Below are 21,677 nucleotides of genomic sequence, written 5' to 3'. Positions count from 1 at the left end.
TTGCGGCAAGGGGAGAAGAAAGGCCTAGCTACTCGAATGGAGGGTCCAAGGAAAGAAGGGGAGATTATGGCAATGAGAAATGTTGCCGCTAATTTGGAAAACAGTCTTGCAGTTTTTCAAAGGGTAAACACAGTCACCATATGGGCCAACCATTCTACTCCAGTGCAGGTGCCTATGAGAACTGAAAATGTATGTCCACAAAAAAAATCAAATGTTCGTAGCAGCACTATTCACTAGCCCAAAGTGAAAATAAGCCGCTTTCCCGTCGGGGTGCGTGGAGTGAACTCGCGGGTCTGTGAGACCCGAAAATTGAGAGCTTCTTTGCGCCCCGGCACCTGCACCCGGCGACTCTGCGGCTGTCACCATGCCACAAAACGAATATATTGAGTTACACCGGAAGCGCTATGGCTATCGTTTGGATTACCATGAGAAAAAGAGAAAGAAGGAAGGTCGAGAGGCTCATGAACGTTCAAAGAAGGCAAAAAAGATGATTGGTCTGAAAGCTAAGCTCTACCATAAACAGCGCCATGCTGAGAAAATACAAATGAAAAAGACTATCAAGATGCATGAAAAGAGAAACACCAAGCAAAAGAATGATGAAAAGACTCCACAAGGAGCAGTACCTGCGTATCTGCTGGACAGGGAGGGACAGTCCCGAGCTAAAGTACTTTCCAATATGATTAAACAAAAACGAAAAGAGAAAGCAGGAAAATGGGAAGTCCCTTTGCCCAAAGTTTGTGCCCAGGGAGAAACAGAAGTATTAAAAGTTATTCGAACAGGAAAGAGAAAGAAGAAAGCATGGAAGAGGATGGTTACAAAAGTCTGCTTTGTTGGAGATGGCTTTACTCGAAAACCAACTAAATATGAAAGATTCATTAGGCCAATGGGCTTACGTTTCAAAAAGGCCCATGTAACACATCCTGAATTGAAAGCCACCTTTTGCCTGCCAATACTTGGTGTAAAAAAGAATCCCTCATCCCCACTATATACGTCTTTGGGTGTTATTACCAAAGGTACTGTCATTGAAGTGAACGTGAGTGAGTTGGGCCTTGTGACACAAGGAGGCAAGGTTATTTGGGGAAAATATGCCCAGGTTACCAACAATCCTGAAAACGATGGATGCATAAATGAAGTCTTGCTGGTTTGACAGCACTTTCAGACAAGTAACTCTTGACAATTACTGAAGACTACTCACCCGTTAAGAAGACACCGTTTCTGGGGCGCCTGGGTGGCGCAGTCGGTTAAGCGTCCGACTTCAGCCAGGTCACGATCTCGCGGTCCGTGAGTTCGAGCCCCGCGACGATCTCGTGGTCCGTGAGTTCCAGCCCCGCGTCAGGCTCTGGGCTGATGGCTCGGAGCCTGGAGCCTGTTTCCGATTCTGTGTCTCCCTCTCTCTCTGACCCTCCCCCGTTCATGCTCTGTCTCTCTCTGTCCCAAAAATAAATAAAAAAAAAAAAAAAAAAAAAAAAAAAAAAAAAAAAAAGAAGACACCGTTTCTGTGGTGGTTCTCCAAATACTGCCCAACAGCCTTACATATCTGCAGCCTTCAAGAGAACTATTTATTCTATTGTAAGAAACATTAAAATAGGCTTATTTACAAAAAAAAAAAAAAAAAAAGAAAATAAGCCAAGTGTCCATCAACTGATGAATGGATAAATCAAATACCTATATCCATGCAATGGAATCTTATTTGGCAATAAAAATGAATGGCTTGAAAGCGTTATACGAAGTGAAAGAAGCCTGACACATACAAAAAAACACACATTGTGTGATTCTATTTGTAAGAACATCCAGAATAGGCTAATCTATAAGACATAAAGTAAATTAGTGGTGACCTAGGTCTGAGGGGAAGGGCTTGGGGAGAAATGGGAGTGACTGCTAGTGGGCTTGGGGTTTCTTTCCAGGGTGATGAATGTTCTAAAATTAATTGTGGTATTGGTTGGACAATTCTGTGGATATACTAAAAACCATTGGATTGTATACTTTAAGAGAGTGATTGCATGGTATGTGATTTATCACCTGATAAAGCTGCTTAAAAAAGTGAGCCAATTAAAAAAAATACTGTTACTCCCCACCAAACCACTTTTCAACTACATGGACATCATATACATTACAGATATTTTAACAGTTGGGAGCAGATCCTATATACAGGTTATCTTACTTTCCTTCCTAAATGAGTATTAGGCGCCTCCTTTGAGCAAAGTACCATGGTGGATACTGGGGAAATACAAAGATGGATAAGGCATGTCCCTTCCTTTGAGAATCTTACAGTATCATTGTTTCCATCTGCTTGACTTCTAGCTGCCAAGGACGTGTTATCAATCATTTTTTTCACCTGCCCAAATTAACATCACAAACTTTAGTGAGTTGAGAGCAGCAGTTAAAATAATCAAGAGGACAGAAGGATTCAGTAAGAAGTCATACTAAAAAGCGTTCAACTTTGTAGTCAGTAAAGATGCGTGGAGAAGGGCAAAGTTGGCTTGAACTGAAATGTACACTCGAAATCTAGGAACCCTCACCTCAACTTTTGAACCTTTAAAGAGGTTGCACCTTGTGTTTATTAAGCCAGACTCCGAGGGTGAGATACAGGCATAGTTGGTTTGAAATGTCTCCCTTGATTCCATGTGCAGGTTGGAAACTCCTGGTTAAATACTTGAACTAAGTAGTTTGTTGTGAATAAGGGACAATGTTACTTTATTAAGGGGAGGAGCAGTTAACCTAAGGGATGCATTTCCTATCAAAGAGCGTGTCTGGAAGGTTGGGCCATACTCAGTGTGACTTGTCTGGGTGTCTGGATAAATATAGAAGATGGCTCCCAACATCCTGGTTGTGATCTAAAGCCATCAGAGGGACATAGGAGTTTACAAACCAAGAAACAGAACCTTGGGGTAGACTGCAGAAGAGGTAGTCATCAACTCATTAAACTGGAGAGCCAAGAAAAAAAAAAATGCACTGAAGGATGTCCAAAAAGTGATTGAAGAGGAGGAAGTAAGAGAAGAGGGAAGTTTAGGAGTTATCTCCTTGAATGCTGAATGATGACTGTATAAACTGACTCAGTCTGTTTGGCTGGGTTCAAGGTAGAAATGTTATATGACTGTGTTAGTCTTATGAGGACTTGTAAGCTGTAATTAAGGGCAACTGGAGATATCTGGGGTCCACTGATACCTTGGGGGCTTTACATCATGAAAGGCAATTATACTATTCCTGGGGGGTGGGAGGGAGGGGAGGGTGGGTGATGGGTATTGAGGAGGGCACCTTTTGGGATGAGCACTGGGTGTTGTATGGAAACCAATTTGACAATAAACTTCATATATTGAAAAAAAACACATTTATTAGTCTCCACTCTTAAAAACAAAATATTGGGTTGAATGGATTCCTCATCACTCTGACTCAGTGGTTCCCAGTGTTCTAATGTCTTACATTTCTTTTTTCTTTTTTTTTTTTTTTTTTTTAAGGATTGATTTGTTCAGAATGAGAATTGTGACTGGAAGTCTTTGTCCACCATACGATCCAAACAGGGACAAAGGTTTCTGTGTTTGCTCAAGGCTCTATGTTGAACAGGATGTACTTTAGACATCATGCTTTTTTTTCCCCCCAAAGCATTATCCCATTAGTAGCAATGGAATTAAACACAGAATGTCAAACTCCATATGATTGTGGTCTTGGCATTGGAGTTATGGTCTTGGCACTAGGAGCCATTTCCTGGTACAGGAACCTAGAGGAACTGCTTTCCTGTTATGTTTCAACTATCCAACTTGACTATCTTCTCTCCCAGAGTATCCATAGAAGCAGGCTAGCTCAGTTGTGGGGAAACCCCGCCCAGACTTTTAGGACTGATAGGCAGAATTTCCCATGGCAGGATGGCTGTCTGCAAAGCAGGGGCAGACGATGCATTGGAAGGGTCCGACTGAAGGTCGAATCAGTGCTGTGGAGGACACTAGCATTCAGTCAGGCAACCTGAAGGGTCTTCGGTTTAGGATCAAGCCAGATTGTCTCAGCATCTCTGAAATCCCTAAACTGAAGAAGTGAAGAGGTCTTAAGGTTGGGCGGGGGGGGGGGGATGGGGGGGGTGGCAGGGGGGGGGGAGGTTGGTCTTTCATTTCCTTCTTTGATTACATTTCCAAGTACATTTTTACTTAAGTTCTAATTGCTTACAGGATTTAGCCCTGGAACTTTAAAAAAGTCAGAATATTTGAGATTTGAAAACCCTTGTGCTGGGAAAGATAAGGAATCCTAAGGAGTCTGTTAATGCTGCCACAAAAAGCAACTGTAGTTTTTGGAAAATAAAATGGATTTTTGGCTGGTTTTATTGTGATTTGGATAGAATGAATTGATTATTGATATTAAAGTTGGAGAAATGGGTGAGATTTTGATAAAAGGGATAATGGACTTGTGTTCTCTGTTCTAATATCTTTTTATTTGGCTACTGGTCAAATATTTGAATTGGTAAAACAAACTTGTTAAAGACTGGAATTGTCTCAATTTTGCTTTTACTTTGATATGTTGACACTGGTTGATTAAAGACATTACACATTCAGTTTATTTTCTTGAAGTTTGTTATAGAAGCAACCAAAGTTCTGCAGATTTGTAAATAAATTATATCTCACTGTACATAACCTGGGTTACATTCTTGGGTGAATCACATCAACATTGGCGGAGCGTTTAAATAAACATTCTAGAGAAGGTTAAACAGAGGTTAAACAGTTTATGTTCTCCTTCGTACCAAGTTCCTTAGGCATTTGAATTCAACTTTAAAGTTGCTATTTTGCTCAAAAAAAATTTCAAAAACAAAAATTTTCATGTTCAGTCTTAGTAAAAATTATTAGTATTCCTTAATATGAAAGCCAATTAATGTTTCACTAATCACTCACTTAATCTAAACAGATCCATTAAAAAATCAGTGCCCCCCAATGTCACAATATTAAAAATGTTTGCTGCAGAGATTTTCTCACTATAACATTAACAGGAGTTTCAGCTTTTAACAAAGTTTATGGGTGGAGTGGGCATTGGGGTAAAAGGGATACAAATAATGAATTAGAATGTTGGAATTCCTTTGTGTTTCTAGCAAGGCCCGAAACCCCTAACTTCTTTCTCTACTAGACTATCCTTTTGAACACAGAGGTTGACACAAGACCCAAGTTGGACACTGTCCTCTTGGCCTCAGGGATTGATCCAAGGTAGACATGTGATCCAAGCTGGACCGGTTTTTGTCCTTCGTTGGAACTTTTCAGCCTGGAGTTGGAAGTAAACAGTTCTTTTTCATTCCTGAACAGGGAGCTATTGGGATGTGAGTCTATCACCACAGGCCACCATATTCCATATCACTCCTTGCATGGAGAGTGAACGTTCGGAGTATCAGAGAAAGAACAGCAGGCAAGTGAAAGCAAAGAGAAACAGAGATGGATAGAGTAAGAGGAAATTGCAAAAAATAGAAGACACTAGAACTACTCAAGTACAAATGGTTTCTTGGTAGCAGTGTTAGGAATGGCAGAAAACAGCTGTGTTTATTATTTGGCTGCTATTGAAGATGCTCATCCATGAAGTCACTCAATGCACGCTTTGTAAAGGAATACACTCCTCACGCTTCCTGTTTCCTTGTGCAGAGAGATCCTCAATGTCACACCCTTGGCCTCCCTTGCCCATTCTTACTCCGCCCTACGGCAAGAGGAATGCCTGGTTTAATTGGTAGTATGGAAGAAGGAATTGGGCATGCTCAGCTATTCTCCCTCTTTCCTCTCTGTAGAGCTTTGCCTGCCACCAAAGTGGTGTTCTGTCCTAGTTTTGTGATATGTATCCCTGAAGTGCTTGGAGGGGAGAGACAGTAAGACGAATTCATGGACAGAAAGTACAGATAGATGCATATTTTTTTAAAAACTTTTTTGATGTTTATTTATTTTTGAGACAGACAGAGACAGAATGCGAGTGGGTTAGGGGCAGAGAGAGAGGGAGACAGAGAATCCGAAGCAAGGTCCAGGCTTTGAGCTGTCAGCACAGAGCCCGATGCGGGGCTCGAACTCAAGAGCTGTGAGATCATGACCTGAGCTGAAGTCGGACACTCAACTGATTGAGCCACCCAGGCGCCCCCAGATAGATGCATATTTATAGAATAAAACAAGAATAGTAAAATGTTGTACAGAATTTAGGTAGTGGTATAGGGGTGCTAATTACAAAATTCTTTCAATTCTGCTTCATGTTTGAAGTTTTCCATAATAAAATGTTGGGGGAAAAAAAAAAACCAGTCTGCATTATGATGGTCTAGCTTGACACAGGCATTTAATATAAGCTGGGAAGCAGACAGAGATTATATCCCTTGAAAAGAGCCTGGTATCAGGTATTGAGTTTTGCAGATCACATAGGTCTTGCAACCAAATGTAAGTCTAGCTGTACAGCTTCAAAAAGTGGCCAAACAGGTCATACTACTGATTGCCTAGAAGAAGCAATTCTTCCTCACCGGTGAAAGCTTTTGCTCTATTCACTGGCTGGAATTTTGAAACGCGACTCTCCTTACCAGAAAGCAAAGTAATGGAAACTGGATATGTCAATAGCTGATGGGATGTGGAGGGGTAGGTTAGGGGAAACACATTTTGTAACTTAATTGAGATAATGCTTGTAAAATGCTTACTACGTTGCCCGAATAAGTTCTCCATCAATGGTAGCTGTGATTATGATTAGCTTCTTATTTAAAAAGAAAATCATATATTAGGTTAAACTTGTAGTAGGTTGAATTGTGTCCTCCAAAAAGATATGTGCAAATCCTAACCCCTGGTGCCCCAAATGTGACTTTATCTGGAAATAGGTTCTTTGCAGATGTAACTTGATGATAGCAGGCTGGATTTAGGTGGGTCCTAAATCCAATGACAAAGAAGAGAAAGACACAGGAACGAAAGGCACTTGAAGATGGAGACAGAGATTGGGTTATGCTGCCACAAGCCAAGGAACCCCAGGAGCCCCTGGAAAGGAACCCACACGGAAGGATTCTCCCCTAAACCATCAGAGGGGGTGTGGCCCTTCTGACACCTGACACCTTCTGGCTTCCAGAATTGTGAAAGAATAAATTTCTGTTGCTTTGTCTCCACATCTGTGGTGATTTGTTACAGCAGCCCTAGGAAACCAACACAAATTGTAAACCAAGAAAAAGGATGCGGTTTGTTACAACTGAATAGTATAGATCCGGATGGGAGTGTTTGGGGGAAATGTATTAGGATCACCTGGAGGAGGTGTCAAGTCTCATGTACTGCACTTCTTTTCCAGGGAGGAAGGTAACAAACTGGGGGCAGGTTCTGCTTTAAAAATCACTACCTTGTTGTTGGGAAGACATGGGGCCCTCAACCGGGCTGGATCTGAATCAAAGCAGGAGAACCCCAGTATAGATAATTGTAGTATATCAGATGGCGAGCAGATGATTATCACCTGGAAGGCATGCCAATCTATATTTGGTTGCCTAGAGAACATAGGCAAAAGGAGATAAATGATCTATACTTAAGCCATTTACAGAAGATTTAAAATGTTAAGATATTGGCTGTCGTATTAATTCTCAAGGCTCTCAGTGCCTGCTGAGAGAAATAGCTCAGTCATTTTTACAGTTATGTTGTTAACTGGAATGCTGGGGAAAAAATGTCTCTGTGATGTATAAGGCATGACAAATATTTTTGAGCTTATGATGTGAACCTTAAGTGCCTATCCATTTCTCACCTATGTTCAAGTATGGTCATGGTACGTTTCAGCCATCTCAATGAACTTTTTTCTTTTAAGTAAAATTAAGAAAATAGTAACACTAGCAATCCCTGCCCATTGTAAAATAGAGCATACAGAGAAGTTTAAATTATTAATAATCGTATCAAATATTGTTACTGTTAGTCATTGGTGTTCCTTACAAAATTTTTCTATGCAAGCATATGGTTACAAGAATTTGATCATAATATACACACCATTTAGAAACTTATTTTTCTCCTCTTTCACTATATATTACAAGCATTGAATATGTTAGTAAGCATAGAACATCCTCAGTGATTTTTAATGGCTATATATTGGTCCATTTAAATGTTTTTAAATGTTGATTTTTGACAGAGAGAGACAGAGACAGAGCATAAGTGGGGGAGGGGCAGAGAGAGGGAGACACAGAATCTGAAGCAGGTTCCAGGCTCTGAACAGTCAGCATGGAGCCCGACACAGGGCTCCAACCCATGAACCACGAGATCATGAGCTGAGCTGAAGTCGGATGCTTAACTGAATGAGACACCCAGTCGCCCCTATATTGTTTCATTTTAATAATTTATTATAATTTACCCCTGTTGAATATTTTGCTATAATTATTCACTATTGTGACACTGAAATGAACATTCTTTATATATACTAACTTGCATGTCCAAAGATTTCCTTAAAATTGGTGCCAAAATGTCAAGATCGTTTATATTGGTTTATTCTCCCACCAATGGTATTTGTAAATGCCTGTTCCCCTACATTCTTAGTAATGTATCATTACCAGCCTATTTCATGTTTATCAATCTGTTAGGCAAAATAAATGGAATTTTGTTATAATTTGTGTATCTCTGATTATTAATGATTTCTAAAAGATATGACACTCTTTCCACAATGCAGGAGTGAAAAAGCCACTATTTCTTTATTTTTCTGTACTTAGCCTCTTTCCTCAGCCTTCCAGTCCTCATTCCACTGGAAGGCTGGAAACAACCTCAGTCCCATTCACTCTTCTCAGGGATTGTAGCCAAATTCCAGGGCACTGAGGTTGAAGGCATTGGGTGTGTGTGTTTTGGGGGAATCCAACTGACTGGCAATGCCATTTTTTTCCACACTAATGTCTACTGGAATGAGATGGCCATCTATCCTTTTGATTCTTGATCACCTATCCGTCCCTGCAGGCTAAGGGACAACAAGATGTCAAGATGTCCAGAGGAGCTTTTAGTGCTGACAGCTCACTTTGCCATTTCTGAGGCTCCCTTTGGGTACAGGTAGCATTGTGCTGCTCTGTGACAGGCCGGCACTCCGGAGAGATCCTGAGGCTGTCAGAGGCTCCATCTGCCTGGTAGGGCCACCACGTCCCTAGGGCAGTAAGTGTGGAACACCCAGCTGTTGAAATGCAGGGAAGGAAGGGCAAAGGAAGAAAGCAATTCCCCAGTGAAAAATACCTGCTACTGTTTCAGAGTATTATCTTATGTTAGGATCGGCCAATTGCACTAATCCTTTTGTGAGATGCCTATTCTTGTTCTTTGTTTATGCCCACTGTTTTCAACTTTCTCAAAGGACCATACTCTTGTGTACTTGCAAATGTCTTTGTGCACACTTTTTCTTCCGGTTAACTCCTTCTTCGATTCTACGTATAATCATAGTTCTAGTCCCCTCCAAATTAACATTTATCATGCTGTAGGTAACTGCGTATTTATTCGTTTGTGGGCAGTGTCGACAATAAAACCTGATAAAACAATTATTCTTCTCATTGAAATACTGTATTTCTTGAAGGAAAGGACTGTGTTATAGGCTTCTTTTTTTCCAAACATGTCCTAAAACAAATTTAGAAGTACAGAAATAGTTTAAGCCTTGGGGCGCCTGGGTGGCTCAGTCGGTTGAGCATCTGACCTCGGCTCAGGTCATGATATCCTGGTCTGCGAGTTCGAGCCCTGCATCAGGCTCTGTGCTGACAGCTCAGAGCCTGGAGCCTGCTTCAGATTCTGCCCCTCCCCTGCTCATGCTCTGTCTCTCCCTCTGTCAAAAATAAATAAACATTGAAAAAAAAAAAGAAATAGTTTAAGCTTTTGGTGAATATACTTCACTAAGATGAAGATTAATGAGCAGGAGTGGTTTAATGTGCAACCTCTAGAATCAGAAAGAATCGAGTAAAGCTAGAATTTGTTATTTACTAACCATATGACTTTGGGCAAGTTATTGAACAACCTCAGTGTTCTCATCTACAAAATGGGAAGGATTATAGTGACTTGATACGGAATTATTTTAAAGCACAGTGCCTGCCACTTAGTAAGCAAACAACAAATACAGGTGATTATTGTTAATAAATATTCTTAGGTGGAGAACAGAAAAGCTGACATGCTTACAGTCTTCTGCTTTGCTGGTACTTGGTGGGCAGCACTACGAATTATTGAAATCAAGTAATGTATGCCAGAGAATTAGTGCTAGAGAGGCAAAAGAAGTGGTTAATATAACTGATGATTAGTGACTATGACTGATTCTTTTGCTGCTTTCTGTCGGGCTGGTAAAAATAATGTCTTCGGTGAGCTAGAACGTGATTGAGTTTATGTATGACTTTTTAGGAAGTGAGCGTTACATGAATTTAAGGCAGACATTGTCAATGCAAATGCTGTAGAGGCCAAGCAGCGACTACTAATGAATGAAGCAGGCTAAAGTGAAAGGATCAAGAGTGACAGGGGTTGCGGCAAATGGGAGCTCCATGCCCCTCCCAGGGGACAGCTGCTGAGCCCTGGCTTTGACAGTAATGCAGAACCAGCCACATCTTCCAAGTTTTCAAGAGAAGTTGGAAATCTAGAGTTTTGTTTTGTTTTTGTTTTTGTTTTTCCTCCCCATGAAGTTTCTGAATTTCTAGAAGCTGGTAAGTAATTCAAGCACTGTTTTGAAACACTCTGCAGGCCAAAAAACCATGTCTGCCGGCCAGAACTGATTCACGGGTCACCAGTTTGTGACCTTTGATTTGAGATATCATTAGCATTTTCAAGAAGCACATAGAAATGAGGCAATTTTAGAGTTTAAAATGCTGATAAAACATTACACAAACTTTGTCCAGTGTAATGTGAACTATTTTTAATAGCCCATCTAGTCAATTTGCATTATACATAGGTTAATTTAAAAAAAAAACTGCACACAATATTTTTTAACTCTTTTCATCCTTCAGCTAATTCTGCGTTTGGGTTCAGCTGACTCTGTTTTCAATCTTGACCCCTGTGGAGATAGCCCAGGGAGTTCCTAAGTAAACTTCATTCTCCTAACAGGCCTCTGCATGATATCAGCTGGAGAAAGCCCTGTAGCTCAACAGGCAGATGGCAGTAAGAAATTAACTTGAACTTCAGCAAGGCCAAGGTTTCCATGGGAACAGAGGAAGCAGCCATACTGCCTGGCATTTGAACTGAATAGGAAACAGCCTCCCTATCAGCATAGTTTTAGAAATGACTGTACTATTCTACCATTCTCCCAGTGTATATTTAGTTTTCCCTCCTAGCGTGCTTTAACTTTAGCTAATAACCAGATAATAAATGATACTCAGGGACACGCTTAAATGGGTTAAAGTGTCTATGAGTATCAGACACAAGAAAGAAAGTGTAAGCATCTAATTGCTGAAATCTGAAAATCATTAATAAGCTTTAGTTGTCTCCAGCACAAAAACTGTGTTCTTTACTAAGCGAGCCCATGCCATGCAGAAATCATTGCTTTAATCTTATTTTACTTTAAGGAATTCAAAACTCAAACAAATGTATTTTTTCTGTCCGTGTGGGGTTTTTTTTAAGGAATAAAATATATCATTAATATGTATTTTGTCTGAACTTCCAGGCACTCAACATGTGAGGAATAACTAACTCTGGAGAGTACTATGCTTTCCTGAATTAATGACTGAAGAGGGTTTGTTTCACTTGTGTCTTTCACCCAGAGGTGGATTAACCTGGAAACTAAGGGAATTTAAGCTTCGTGTCCCCTCAGTTATGTTAGCCTCTTCCAAGGCCCTGGAGTGAGCCTCCAGAATATTCACATTGCCATATATTTTTGTAAACTTTTTGTAACATTTGTAAAAGATATTTTCATTGCAGTGGTTAAGACTGCTGTCTGTTTCCACTCAAACTTGCCCTCCATCGTAATTTCCCTCCAGTTGATGGATGATGAGACGGCTACAGGGATTTTTGAGGTGTGGGTAAGGGGAATAGAGTTGGGGATACATTCATTATGGATTTAGTGGGATATATGTGGGTCACTGTTTTGTGTATGGGTGTGTTACTGCCAGTTGTCCTGGAGTAGGAATAACTTCTAGTAATATTCTTACTGCCCACTAAGTCAATCTACAATGTGTCAGCTCCATGATACAAAGGGGCCAGCTCAGAGGCTGGATTGAGGCAGGAGTATGGCTCCTGGCGTCCTGGGATGTGGGTGTGGGGGAGAAACAAAATTAAGTAGAGCCAGGATCTAGCCTGTGGAAAATTCTTTCCATCATCAGACAGGTAAAGTTATAAATGGAGGATTTGGCTTTCAATATGTTCTAGACAAACTGGAAGTTCTAGCCTATGGGAAATAGTCTTGATAACGCAATGCATACAATTATAAACACACTGTATTCTTATGGGAATTGTGTGATACGGAATTTATGAGAATTTCTATAATTAAATAATTAAATTCCCATCTGAAGTTCATGAAACACTGATGACAAAGGTAACATAAAAATCAATACATGAGGGGCGCCTGGATGGCTCAGTTGGTTAGGCGGCTGACTTCGGCTCAGGTCACGATCTCACGGTCCGTGAGTTCCGTGAGTTCGAGCCCCGCGTCGGGCTCTGTGCTGACAGCTCGGAGCCTGGAGCCTGTTTCAGATTCTGTGTCTCCCTCTCTCTGACCCTCCCCCGTTCATGTTCTGTCTCTCTCTGTCTCAAAAATAAATAAACGTTAAAAAATTTTTTTAAAAAATAAATTAGTACATGATTACCACAGTAACACCGATGACAAAATGGTTAATGAGACCAGTTGATTCAAAGAGCATTTAAGATGGGTCATTACTACAGTGACTGTGACTTACAGGAAACTTGAAAGGCTTAAAAGCTCATAACTTGTATAAAAAAATTAGACGTTTTCCCAAATTTGATAATAATCTTGAAAATTTACATCATGTTGTCCAAAATGGACTGTTGCAGCTGAAAGAAACTTTCCGAACAATAACAAAAGTCTAGAATTTATTAATGCCACGCATGCCACTGTTAGTGATAAAATACTCCTCTTCTACAAAATCATTTACTGGTCTAAGTCCTAAACAATTAGTGCTGTTACTGTTGAGTTTTTACAACCTAATATATGTACAGGGTTTAAATTAGTTCATCTTGTATTATTGTTCTTTAATCAGCATTATATACTACATGGGAGTTATGTATTTTTGGGGGGGGGGAGGGAGTTATGTCTGAAAAACTCCCAGTTATACAGTTAACCTCAGACACACACTGATGCGGTCACATGTTTTGTCTTGTTTTTGTTTTTGTTTTTGTTTTTGAGAGTAAGCTCATAATGGCTCGGAATTATTCCAATTTACCGTAAACACAGGTGTCTCTAATGCCAGTGATAATATGTACTCTGCATGTAAACCAGCAGCTTCTAAATAAACAATGATAGCATGACAATTGTAAATATGAAGAAATAGAACTTGAGTTATTTTAATGCTGTTATTCTTCATGAAAATCAACCTCTGAACTTCGCGAGTTTCTTTTTTGGAATCAATTTTTCATGTGTTTTCTCCCCCCATTTTATAGTAATATAACTAAACACAGTAATGCAACTAAAATATTAACCTATTACTTTTGTCCTTTCTGCCCTTTCTATAATGCATGTTGTGATATTTATTATTTTATTTATTCCTATTATGAGTATATAAAGTCTAATAAAGGAAAAGTTCGGTGAGAAAAACCAAACCAAATGTCAATTTACATGCAAGATATAAGACTGCATCTCTCTCTATCTCTTCTCTCTACAGAAAATGATTATACCAAATATCATATGAGGAAGTAATCAAAGAGGATAATCCCCAAAAAGGTAGGAAAAAGCCTTACAGAGATGTGTCAGGCAGTCAATTAACAAAAATAATTTTATTTTTCTGGATTTTGTAATGGTTATGGTATTTGATAGCCACTTAAAATTTGTAATTTGTTTTATTTCTTTTATCATTCTAAATAAATATTCATGTTCAAAGCCAATTTCGTATTTGTAATTTGTAAAAGGTCTAAGACGAGTAAAACCCAGATCTACCCTATTTTTATTCCCCCATAAGAGCAAAGTCAGTAGTTTTTTTTTTTTTTAATTTTTTTTAACGTTTATTTATTTTTGAGACAGAGACAGAGCATGAACGGGGGAGGGTCATAGAGAGAGGGAGACACAGTATCTGAAACAGGCTCCAGGCTCTGAGCTGTCAGCACAAAGCCCGACGCGGGGCTCGAACTCACGGACCGTGAGATCATGACCTGAGCCGAAGTCAGACGCTTAACTGACTGAGCCACTCAGGCGCCCCCAAAGTCAGTTTTTTTAGAGAAGAATTTACAGAGAGTAAAATGCACAAACCTTAAATGTATACATTAAATTTTTACCTATTTACATAACTGTATAACCACCATCCATGAAGATGTAAAACATTTCCATCACCTCAAAAAAATGAAAATTTCTACTATTCTCAGGTTTGAAGAGTTTCTGTATCCATGAGAATATTTTGCCAAGAAAAAGCAATACTCAACACAAGCAAACTCTTAGTAATAAAATTAGAGTTATTAAAATTAAGAAATTTAACAGAGAGACTAGAAATGAAGGTTGAGGAAAGTTGAGGAAGGTTGAGGTTGCCCAGAACATCAAGTGGAAAGACAAAGAGATGGAGAAAAGAAGAGAAAAGATGAGGCACAGGGGACCATCAAGAGGAACGGCTCCAAAAAATAGGAGTCCCAGAAGAAGAAAATGGAAGGGAAAAAACTTTGAAAGAAATAAACATTTTCAGACTTGAAGAATGATATGACTTTTAAGGAATCTCTTACTACCCAGAAGATCCATAGTTCAGAAGTGTTATATAGTATAGTTTTTACTTGCATTTCTCTTACAAAATCATCTTAAAATTTTGTGAAACAAATATAGTTGAAAAATTAAAACGATTAAAGATGAATATGTTAGACGTGTAATTGATCTTCACTGTAGTCTGGCTCAAACTATTCATTGGACATTTGGCCATTGTCATTCATTCATTCACTCACTCATCCATCCATCCATCCATCCATCCATGCATCTATTCAGCACTTACTTGGTGCCAAGCCATGGCAGTTCAGTGTCAAAGGAAAGGACTGATTCCTACTATACATCTAACCACAGTATAGTATTATACATGCTGTTGTAGAGGCACAAAGAAGCAGCCATCCAAGTATTTATCATTGTAATTAAACAATGTCTCTTTTAAATAAGTGTAATACATTTTTCTGGACTCATGCTGTTTGAATCTAATGATTCATATGTTTCATAAATTCTAAAAAATTCTAGCCATTCTTTCTTGAAATATCACCTCTCCTCATTGTCTCCATTCTCTTCTTCTATAATTCCTAGTAATTGTTTTGTAAGAAATTTGTATTTTCTTAACCATTCTTTAGTATTTTTTTCTGATTTTCCTATGCTTCATTCCATATAATTTCCAATGATCTATCTTCCAGTTCATGAATCTTATCTTCACTTGTGTCTAACCTATACTCTAACCCATCCTTTGCATTTTAAATGTATCACCACAATTTTCTAGTTGTTCTTTTCACAATTGTTCATATCTGTGTGTCCTTTTTACTGTATCTTGTTATTTTCTTCTGTTTGGATTCATTATTCTATGTCTTTAATCACTTAAAAATTTATTTTATAACATTTACTGATAGCTCTATTAAATGAATTCTGGGAAACTTGATTGGGTTCTTTGTTGTGTCTCCTAAAATTTTGTTTAGATTACATTATTTTTGCATGCATTTTGTACTTTTATTTAAAAATTTTTTTTAATGTTTTTATTTTATTTTTGAGAGAGAGAGAGACAGAGTGTGAGTGGGGGAGGGACATAGAGAGAGGGAGACACAGGATCTGAAGCAGGCTCCAGGCTCTGAGCTGTTGGCACAGAGCCTGATGCAGGGCTCGAACTCATGGACTGTGAGATCATGACCTGAGCTGAATTTGGATGCTTAACCAGCTGAGCCATCCAGGAGCCCCCATATATTGTACTCTTAAACTGAAAACTCATTTTTATCAGGGTTTGTCTGTGGGAGTCCCATGAGGATTGGATGGAAGTCATGTCTTCCAAAGGAATTTTACATTTGTTTCTTCTAGGTGTCCAAGAGGTCCTAGACTAAATTCCCAGTTAGGGTCTTGGCTTGAGGGCCTTTGGATCATGTATATGTTGTCCATAAAGAGGATTAGGCTTTTGTTTACACATTCTCCAGGGAGGCTCACCCACATCCCCCAACCCAAAGCCGAGGTCAAGACAAAACAGCTTCCTTATTGTCTCCTTCTCTGGTGATGGAATATGTTCTAGTGCAGTCTCTCTCTGTGGAAGCAGTGTGTGTGTGTGTGTGTGTGTGTGTGTGTGTGTGTGTGGGCATTGCTGCTCAGTTGCATTCTCCACATGGCACAGGCCCCAGGCCTCAACTTCTATTACTTCAGTCCTAGCCCTAGGTTTCCTAGTCTAGCAGCTACTATGCACTATGGCTCTCCATGGGACAGTCAAGCGTCAGATCATGAATCTACTGCCCTGGTTTTATCTTTCCTTTCCATTTTGCCTCCTGGGGAACCTCTGTTAGTTTCTTTTGAGCTCAGCTCTTCATGGAAAGAATATTGTTTTGTGTGGCATTAATAGGAATTTTGTAGCAGAGAAGTTATTTAGTCTGTCATAGTGTGGGAAATTGAAATTGCTATTTATGTTCTTTTTATTTTTTATACTAAAACTTTTTTTTAAGTTTATTTATTCTTGAGTGGGGGGGGGGGGTGGTAGCATGAGCAAGGGAAGGGCACAGAGAGGGAGAGAGACAGAATTCCAAGCAGGTCCTGCACTGTCAGCACAGCGCTGATCTTAGGGCTTGAACTCACGAGCTGTGAGATCATGACCTGAGCCAAGACCAAGAATCAGATGCTTAACCGACTGAGCCACCTAGGTGCCCCTATTCATGTTATTTTTAAATGGTTTTAAATGTCAAAGCAATGATGAATTGAGAATATTTTTCAAAACCCTCCTTAAATATTCTCACACTTATTTCCCTGTGTTGAGAATCACTACATTATGGGAACAGAGAAGGAGAGGTGACTAATTTTGACTTGGCTGTTAAGGAAGTCACCAGAAAGGTGGGGTTAAAGTCAGACTTTGGAGAATGAGCAATTTGCACACTTATTTACCATCAACCATAAATCTTCAAGCTGTTTAGCACAGTGAAATTTAGAGTTAGTCTTTGTCCAATTGATTTACTTCATCTTATATATTAATAGATATACATATTTTAATATACGACGTCATCAAAGTTATTATTAACCATTGATTTCTAAGTGTCAGGCAAGGAAGCAGATGCTTTATCAATAAAACTGAAAACCTAGGAAGACTAAACAAGATTTTCACTCATGTAACATTAATGAGTGACAGGGCTGGATTCAAACATTAGTGTGGCAACTGTAAAATGCACACTTCAGGGAGCTTAGCTGGCCAATGGCCCCAGCTGCTGTGCTCTGAGGTCCATTGCCATGTTTGCGCTGAGCCCCACTTTCCCCTGGTCTGCTCTCAGGCTGTTACTAAATATGGCAGGGATACTAAGGCAGGCTTTTCTGGGGCAGACATGGGACTCCTCTGGCAGCAGACTGGCTCCCTGACCTCCTTGCTGAACCTTCCTCCGAGTGAAAGGCAGCCTAAGATGACTATCTACCCGACCTTCCTTCCCTCTCTTGGCTTGAGGTCAGGCTTACATTGTACTCTGCTTCCTCAGCATTTTCTCTCGAAGTCATTTCTCTAAAAAATCCTTACGTCTTTAACTCCATCTTGGTTCTGCTTCTCAGAAGACCCCGACTATCACACTCAATTTGTGTGACCTCAAAACCCATAGGCTTTTATAAAAAATAAGTAAAAACACTAAAGACCGAAACATAAGAGTGACAACTGCAAAGTCGTTACAAGAAACATAGGCACAAATCTTCGTGACTCTCGATTAGGCAACGCTTTCTTAGATAGGACTCCGAAAGCACAAACAACAAAAGAAAAAAAAAATAGGTAGCTTCGACTTCATTAAAATTAAAAATGTTTCTGCTTCGAAGAACAGGATCAAGAAAGTGAAAAGTCAACACATGGAATGGAAGAAAACATTTGCAAATTATATATCTGATAAGGGACTCCTATCTAGAATATATAAAGAACTCTCATAACTCAATGATAAAAAGAGAAATGAGTCAATTAAAAAATGAACAAAGATATGAATAGACACTTCTCCCAAGAAGATGAACATGAAAAGATGCTCAATTAAAGGAGCATCAGGGAAAATTAGTCATCAGGGAAATGCAAATTAAAGCCACAATAAGATGCCACTTCACATCCACTAAGATAACTATAATCAAAAAATCAGAAAATAGTTAGTGTTAACAAGGAGGTGGGGATGCTGGTGGGAACGTCAAAATGGTACAGCCATCTGGAAAAACAGCCTGGTTGTTTATCAAAAGGTTAAACATAGAATTGTCATATGACCCAACGATTCCACTTGGCATATATCCAAGAGAAATGAAAACATACGTCCACACAAAAACTTGTACGTGAATGTTTATTGCAGCATTATTCACAATAACTAAAAAGTGAAAATAACCCAATGTCTATCAACTGAAGATTGGGTACACAAAATGTGATATACTCCTACAATGGCGTATTATTTGCCTGTAAAAAGGAATAAAGTACTGATACATGTTGCTACATGGATGAACCTTGAAAACATTATGCTAAGTGAGAGAAGCAGTACACAAAGGGCCACATATTATGTGATTCAGTTTATACAAAATGCCAGAATAGGCAAATTTATAAGGACAGAAAGTAGATCAGTGTTTGTCTGGGGCATGGGAAATTTGGGAGATGACGGCTGAAGAGTATGGGTGTTTTTTTGGAGAGATCAAAATGTTCCAAAATTAATTGTGATTGTTGCACAACTCAGTGAATGTACTAAAAAACACTGAAATGTACACTTTAAATGGGTGGATTGTATGGTAGGTGAGTGATATCTCAATAAGTCTATCACTAAAAAATTCATGTTCTTTGAATACACTATACTATCCTTCATTTGGCATTTATCATAGAGTACCTTGTCTTATGGTTATTTTTTCCAACCAAAATGTTGCTTCATACCTTCCAAATAGTGACGATCGTTGAATTGTGGAGCTTCTTCTGGATTTGGTTTCTTCATTATAGTTTTCAAATTCTCTCCGATGGGTGTACATTACTTTTATATTTGAAAATTACATTACAGAGAAATGCAAATGTTGTTTCATTAACAAAATTATTAGCTCCTAAAGAAAAAGGTCTGTGTCCCTTGTGGATTCTTCTGAATCTGTTACACATAGTAGGTGTTTAACAATAATTTGTAGATATTCTTTTTTTTTTTTAATTTTTTTGTTAACGTTTATTTATTTTTGAGACAGAGAGAGACACAGCATGAACGGGGGAGGGGTAGAGAGACGGAGACACAGAATCTGAAACAGGCTCCAGGCTCTGAGCCATCAGCCCAGAGCCCGACGCGGGGCTCGAACTCGCGGACCGCGAGATCATGACCTGAGCTGAAGTCGGACGCTTAACCGACTGAGCCACCCAGGCGCCCCAAATTTGTAGATATTCTTGATAATGGCACTAGGTTTGAACTCTATTGTGGTTGTAAGTCCTTGGGTCTTTGCTAATCTACATGAATTTCTTATTGGTAACAGAGTCCCGGAAAAGTAGGTGCTATTGTGTGATTATAAACCTTGCAAGACAAAGTATTTTCACTTAAAGAAAAAAACCCATATTTTAGTTTGAGTGTCAGTTTCAGTAGCAGATTTTTACAGATATGATAGATTTCATCTTAATGGAAGCATTTTCAAACAGATTCAGATATGTCATCTGGGGCAGTGGTTTCCCCTCCTCCTAGCGACACTCCTATTAGCGTGTTCGAGTCAGTTTGTGAATTATTTACTTTCCCGTGGTTCTTTGTGGAGACAAGGTCATCCTCTGACAATATTTTATTAGCCCCTTTCCTCAGCTTGTCTCTTTACTCGTCTTTGTAACATCACCCTTCCCTCCTTTTTTGGAAGGCGGGAGGGGAGGGATGGTCAGCTGGCTTATACGGAGCACTGACTATCTGCCAGCCCCAACTTTGGTCCTTTTGCACTCAGAAATCCTGTTTGCTCCTCACAATGATTCTGCAGGAATGTTGCCATTTCAACCTCATTGGAGATGAGGAAACTGAGGCGCACATTGTAAGAGGCAGGGTCTGGACCGCGGCTGGCAACGCAGGGCGGTGTGTGGGTAAAGGCAGATCTGGCACCAGGCTGTCTGGGCTTGAATCAGGGCTTCAGTGCTCACCAGCTGTGGGGACTCTCCCCCCTTCTTTCTCCTAGTTCCTTACAGGGTTGATAATAGTCTATCTTACATGGTTGGAATAGGGAATGAGTTAGTCAATTATTTGTAATGCACTTAGAACAGTGCCTGGCACAATGTGAGTGCCATATAAGTGTTTTAAAAGTAAATAAACTGAAAGCTGTCTGACTCTAAAGCCGGTAATGGTGGAATTTCAGGCCTGCTTTTTGTTCCATTCTCCTATTAAAGCAGCAGAATTGGGCAAAAACTAAACTTGGACTCTGAACAGGGAACAGAGACTTAGCTGCTGAGACGTTCATGGATTTCCTGCCCTGTCCAACCCCTCTTGCCATCAGCCGTTCTAAAATGTGAATCCATTTGCTTAAAGTTAGCTAAGACTATTGAGTTCTTATGTACCAGCCCTGGGCTCACCTGTGGATGCCCATGCAGTAAAACCCCACCATGGCCTGACCTCACCTCCCCCTTCCCCACCCCAAGTGTGGCCTGGCCTGTGTCTCCCATGTTGTCACTCCCACTTGGTTCCTTCCCCAGCACACTCCAGGCATGCTGGCCTTCTGTGGGCTCCTTGACCCCCTCCAGGCTCATTCCTATCTCAAAGCCTGTGTATGTGTCTGGAAACGTTTCCCCAGATTGCTGCGTGGTTAACATCTCTCCCATTCATGTCCCCTCATCACCTCATCTCGTCAGAAAAACCTTCCAGGATCATCCGTTGGGCTCTCAAGCAAAACAGAAGGCATGCTTCAGGAGACTGGCTGAGGGAGTTTATTAGGACACCATTAGGAGGAATTGGGCAGGGTGGGGAAACCACAATAAGATGGGGAGGCCTCTACCACCACCTGGCCTGGGGAAATAGGATGGCACAAGAGGCAGGGAACTCTGGAGAACCCAAGGACGGGCCCCAGACAGAGCTGTGGTCCTCAGGGGATTGGTGCAGCCCATCTGCTTCTGCGGTAAGGGGCAGCTTAAACACTCCTCCTCCCTCTCCTCCACCCCCCCCCCCCCCCACCTCCTGCCTCCCTCCCATTCACGGAACCTGGACACCCAGATCGGATCAGCCTCTCAGATGGAGGATGGAGAGGTAATCAGAAGTTAGCCAACGCTCTCTCTTCCCAGGTCAGCGTTTATCTTCTCTTTTACCTTCTTAACATACATGACTCTGCACAATTACCTTATTTTGTTTTACACGTTTATTGTCCCTCCCCCCATTCCCTCTAGAATGTAGTTATCTTAGAGGGCATAGATTTCGGAGTTTTTAATTTTTCTTTCTTTTTTCATCTCTGGGGCCCCAGCGCCAACCTCAGTGTCTGATATATAGCAGGCGCACAGTAAATATGGGTTGAATGAATCCAAAGACTGGGTCACAAATAGCTCT

General features: G+C 40.1%; 1 protein-coding gene across 1 annotated transcript; it reads left to right on the top strand.

Moving 5' to 3' along the window:
- The first annotated feature begins 259 nt into the window (after window positions 1–259).
- LOC109245845 (ribosome biogenesis protein NSA2 homolog) lies at window positions 260–1,176 on the top strand. Its single transcript, XM_053900697.1, has one exon. The coding sequence runs from the start codon at window positions 365–367 to the stop codon at window positions 1,145–1,147; it is 783 nt and encodes a 260-aa protein (XP_053756672.1). The 5' UTR covers window positions 260–364; the 3' UTR covers window positions 1,148–1,176.
- Window positions 1,177–21,677: the final 20,501 nt, after the last annotated feature.

Source organism: Panthera pardus, unplaced genomic scaffold, assembly GCF_024362965.1.
Source record: "Panthera pardus isolate Hobbes unplaced genomic scaffold, ASM2436296v1 HiC_scaffold_13, whole genome shotgun sequence".
Taxonomy (NCBI): domain Eukaryota; kingdom Metazoa; phylum Chordata; class Mammalia; order Carnivora; family Felidae; genus Panthera; species Panthera pardus.
The sequence above is the reverse complement of the archived record's forward strand: the minus strand, read 5'-3'. Positions and strand labels throughout refer to the sequence as shown.

Excerpts from the sequence above, each read along its gene's own strand:
- LOC109245845 (XM_053900697.1), top strand. The coding sequence starts at position 365 with ATGCCACAAAACGAATATATTGAGTTACACCGGAAGCGCTATGGCTAT.